Source organism: Penaeus chinensis, chromosome 1 (genome assembly GCF_019202785.1).
Source record: "Penaeus chinensis breed Huanghai No. 1 chromosome 1, ASM1920278v2, whole genome shotgun sequence".
Classification (NCBI taxonomy): Eukaryota; Metazoa; Arthropoda; class Malacostraca; order Decapoda; family Penaeidae; genus Penaeus; species Penaeus chinensis.
This window is the reverse complement of record NC_061819.1, coordinates 39,821,338-39,826,337: the sequence shown is the minus strand read 5'-3', so window position 1 is coordinate 39,826,337 and position 5,000 is coordinate 39,821,338. Positions and strand designations below refer to the sequence as shown.

Sequence of the window (5,000 nt, the reverse complement as noted above, 5' to 3'; positions counted from 1 at the left end):
CTGTCCAATTTGGTTTTGTCTTATCATTCCTTATTTTTACACATAAGCCCTTTTTCACCGAAGGGTCAGTTACTCACCTTTCCTGAGCTCACCTATTTACATCATTCCTTGATTTTTGGCAAGAGAGAAAGAAAAGGGAATTTCCAACTATTATAATGGTTATCAACATATTAGAAATAAAAATAAACCCCTTTTTCCAAAAAAAATATTTCTTGGAGACTAATAATTTGGGGAGCTATCTGTGTAAAAAGAATAATAATGATACAATAACATAAAAACATAAAACAGGAACTCCTGGTATCAGTGAAGTCAAAAAGTAAAAAAAAAGATATCGGCATATAATGGTACCTAAAGGAAATGCCATCAACTGTCCTCTAAGACGACAAACTAAACAAATCATATCACCTGCATTGTAGAAGGAATCAATAGTTTCCATGCCCTAGCATCCCTCTGATTGATACAACCTAAAGACATCTTCTGAAAGACCAAATATAGTTGTTTTAGAAGCGTCAGGTTATTCTCTAGTCTCATACCACACGCAACAAACAATCCATTTTACATGCATCAATTCTGTCGTCTGCCCTTTCTGCCTACTCTGATCAGATGAAAAGTCTCCATTTCTTGCAAAATACAATCCATAACTCAAACTTTTGGCAAGAATCTACTGACTGATGTGCCACCTCCTACACTCTAACTTTAGAAAATACAAAACAAGGTGTATTCATATGATAACTTTAAGAATTATATGATCATCACAGATCTCGATATACTACTCCTACATTTTTTTTCTTCTTTATAACAATCACAATTTCTGCAAAGTCATGTCTGTGTGTATCAGTTCATATATACATATATGAATACACACATACCTTTGTGTGTCTGTGTGTTTTTGTGTTGGTGTCGTTCTCTGGGTACATCAGTATATGAGTGTGTCCATCTGTGAACACGTGTCTACTATGTTTATGTGTATCTGTCTGTGTCATAATATGTGCAGGTCAATATGTGGTGTGGCTGTGTATGTTTTAATACACACATAAACTTTACTTCTTCAGTATCATACACACTTAATTTATGCTGCTCAGTTTCAGTTCCCTGTCAAATCACCTTAAATTTCAGTTTCATAATTTAAAATTGTATAACTACATATATTTACATACATAAAAGATTCAGTCAACAAATTTTCTATATGTACTCTTTGTCCTCAATTATTCATCTGTTTCCTCACCAACCTCATCATCAGTTTCTATTTCATCCATGGACTCTACGTCACATTCACTCTCAGATTCTTCTATGTCTGTATCCTCTTCAATTTCCCATTCTGTGTTCTCTTGCTCTTCATTTTCTTCATCTCCTCCAGTCTTAAAGATCTTCCGCTTTTTTCGTTGGTTACTGTCCCCTACCCTGCTACTCTCCGCATCTAACTTGTGACCCTCTCCTTCCCCTAACTTTCTTTTGGCTGGTAATTCAATTTGGACTAATGGTTCAAGTTCCTCCACAAAACTGAGGTTGGACTGAGAATCTTCACTGACATTCTGAATTGCCTTCATTTCTTCATACTTACATATGAAATGAGTTGCCAGGTGTTCATACAGTTCCCGTTCATCTAGGAAGTACAGTGAACATTCATTACAGCTAAATTGTTGATTCTCATAATCAATTATATTAAGTGGTGGCTTTACAACCCTTTTTCCTCTTACTTTGATTGGAGCTTTGGACAAATGAAGTTGAATGTGTCTCCAAAAAGTTAATCTGCCTTTATAAAATCCGTTACACAAAGAACATTTGAAATCTTCGCTATCCTCACTTTGATTCATTTTTGTTAACAACAGTTTTTCAATTACTACATTTCTCTTATTTATGTGATCTGTATAGTTCTTCTCTAGCTGGCCCTTACATATCCAGCACTGGTTTCTTAGGTCATAGCTGTCTAAAAGATCATGAGGTACCAGAGCATCCCACATACCTAGATTACTGTAGTGCTTTGATAAGTGCTTACACAAGCACCATGTGCTCTTAAATACAGTGCCACACATATGGCACTTAAAAGGTTGACAGATCGTTTGATTTATATCCGACTTGTGCAAAGATATGACATGTGTGACAGCTTCATCCGTATTCTGGAATATCTCTGAACAACAAGTACATTGCTGAGAAGAATCAGAGCTATCTCCAAGCTTTGGGGCTTTATTTCTGAGTCTAATGGTATTGTTACTTGCTTGATTTTTCTCACTTGGATTACTTTCTTTGCATGCTGGCTCGTCTGTTTTATCAGGAATAATCTCTTCTATACAAGGAATTGCATCCTTGTTCTCAAGAATAACTTCCTTCTTATCAGGAATAGTCTTTTCTTCCTCTATTTCCTGTCCAGTGTAAGGCAGTAGAAAGTGAGTAGCTAAATGTTTATTCAAAGCTGTTTTTTCATTAAATTTAAGAGAGCAGTCACTACATCGCAATTCCTTTGAAGCTTCTAGACTATTGGGTGATGAAGACTCACTAACCTTCTTGAACTTTTTGGGAAATTTGTACATGTGAAGAACAATGTGTTTCCAGAAATTATATCTGGTGGTACACACATCGCCACAGAGTGAACATGGAAAATCCTCCTCGTTAAGTTCTTCATTCTCATTTGACAAAATTTTTTCAATTACATTATTACGCATATTGATATGTCTTGATGCTTTTCTCCCAAGCATATTATTACAAATCCAACAATATCTCCGATCTTTGGTTCTCTTTAACAAATCCCTTGGGACTAGGTCATCCAGCATATTTAGTTCACGGTAGTGAATTAGAAGGTGTTTACATAAAATCATAGGCTTCATAAAAGTCTTGTCACAGACATGGCAAGCCTGGGTGTCATCCATCATATTTCCGAGGATCGTTTTATGTGTGGTAAAAACATGCTCCACTGCATCCTCCAGTGATTTAAACTTTTTACGACATCGTTTGCACTTTTGGGGAACCTGAGATGATGATAGTTTACCAGCCAATATAGCATGTTTAACCATTAACTTGTTTTGAGCGAGTGAGTTTTTGGCCCCTCCTAGTGTTCTATAACTCACCTCATCGAGTTCGCATCTCTCATCGCCACCCTCATCCACACAGTCTTCTTCACCCTGAGTAATGTGTGGATCAAGGAGATGAGTTGCAATGTGTCCATAGAGCTGAGACTTCTTCAAGAACTTTAATGGGCATCTTGTGCACTTAAAACGTTTACCACCTTCAGCATTCTTGAAAAAGGCTTTTGACATGTGGAGTTTGATGTGCTTCCAAAAAGCAAATCTGCTTTGAAAACCTTCATCACAAGCAGAACAGTGATATATATCATTACTATCTGGTTCTATATATCGTGTGGTTAACAGTTTTTCAATAAAATTATCCCTACGTGTAGCATGATACCTGTGATTCACCATACCCTTGGTTTTACATATCCAACAGATGCTCCTTACTGTCTCCATGTTCAGATCTGGAGGGACGAGTGAATCCCATAAGCCAGTATCACTGTAGTGCTTGAGAATGTGCTTACAGAGTGCTAAACCTGAAAGGAAATTTTTCCCACAAAGGTGACACATTCTTGGTTCCTTTGTGATGTTGGAAATCAAGACTCTGTGAGAACATAATACATGATTAATGCCATCATCTACTGTATCAAATGTTTTTGAACAATATTTGCATCTCTGAGGTCCTACTTTATCTTGTGCTGCCTCTTTTACTTTTTCTATTATTACATTACCTTGTGCCTGAGATGTACAATCAATAACTACCTTCTCCTTCAAAATAGAAGATTGTAGACTTTTCCTTGAAACAGTTTCTTTTTTGCTTAGGGGAATGTTATCTTCACTCACATCTGTGTTTAAATATACATCTTCCTTCTCAACTGGTTTGCTTTTATTTGAAACATTTTTTTCTTCTTTACTTTTGGAAACATTATCTTCAGCCTCATCTGTGCTTACATCTACAATTTCATTCCCAACCGGTTTGCTGCTTTCAGGCTCTGGATTCTCAGCACCACAGCATTTTGCATGGCGTGCTAATTCATCAGCAGAACTAAACGAGGCTTCACAAAGACTGCAAATACAGGGTGCTCTTCTCATCAGAGGGTCCTCCTCACAGTGCTTTAGGTGGTTCATGTAAGTTCCCCTTGGGTAATTTTGCCTACAATATCTGCACACTAACTTTGAATCATCCTTCTTGTGTATTTTTAAATGATGGGATGATAACTCTTTTCTTGTATCAAAGAGCGCCAAACAGTGAAAATGACACCTGAATTTGTTTTTATGGGCTGTCTTCTGATGAGCTAACATTTTCTTTGTGTTGACTCTGGTTATGTTGCATGCTGGGCATTTAACTAGTCTTTTGTGTTTTAGCTTCTGATGGTTTCTTAGGGCTTTGGGAGATTTGAATGTATCACTGCAATGGTCACAAGTCAACATAAGCATGGGTCTTCCTACCCTTCTCGGAAAAATTATAGGTGCTTGGTATCTTGTGGGTTCTATGTCATGTTGTTTCTCAACTAGATCTATTTCTATTGGTTCTTCCTTTACAATCAAATTTCCTTGCAGCTGAATGCTATCAAGGTCACTATCTCGCAATCTAACTTCTTTATGTACTTCTGAAGACAATACTGAATCATTACCTGCTCCTTCTGACTCTGAATTCCTGTAGACAGCATTATTTTCACTATGGTTATGAACTTCATTATCTTCATCCCAAGCAAATTGTTCGACATCTTCTAAGAGCAAATTGTCATCTGTAATTGTGCTGCTTGACACTCCTAAATGTTGGGCAAGATGTATCTTCAACTGATATTTATTTCGTGTTTCCTTATTACACAGGCGACAAACCAAAAACTTTTTGGGACTAGAAGATGAGAAGGACTCCTGAGAGACTATTGATGACGATTCTCCATTTTCTACATTCTCTATAGCAACATACACTCCCTTTCTTGGCAAATGGCTATCATTGATATGCTCATTTAACTTACTTTCTGATATATAGTC

General features: G+C 36.8%; 1 protein-coding gene across 3 annotated transcripts in view; it reads right to left on the bottom strand.

Moving 5' to 3' along the window:
- LOC125025017 overlaps positions 1 to 5,000 on the bottom strand; it is a 70,299-nt gene that overhangs the window by 1,122 nt on the left and 64,177 nt on the right. For 2 of the 3 annotated variants that reach the window (XM_047612860.1, XM_047612872.1), the window contains exon 5: positions 1 to 5,000. This exon is cut by the window's left edge and continues 1,122 nt beyond it; it is cut by the window's right edge and continues 404 nt beyond it. In XM_047612860.1, the coding sequence (XP_047468816.1) occupies positions 1,206 to 5,000 (3,795 nt within the window). In that variant the 3' untranslated portion in view covers positions 1 to 1,205. The other variant, XR_007114869.1, reaches the window with a different exon arrangement.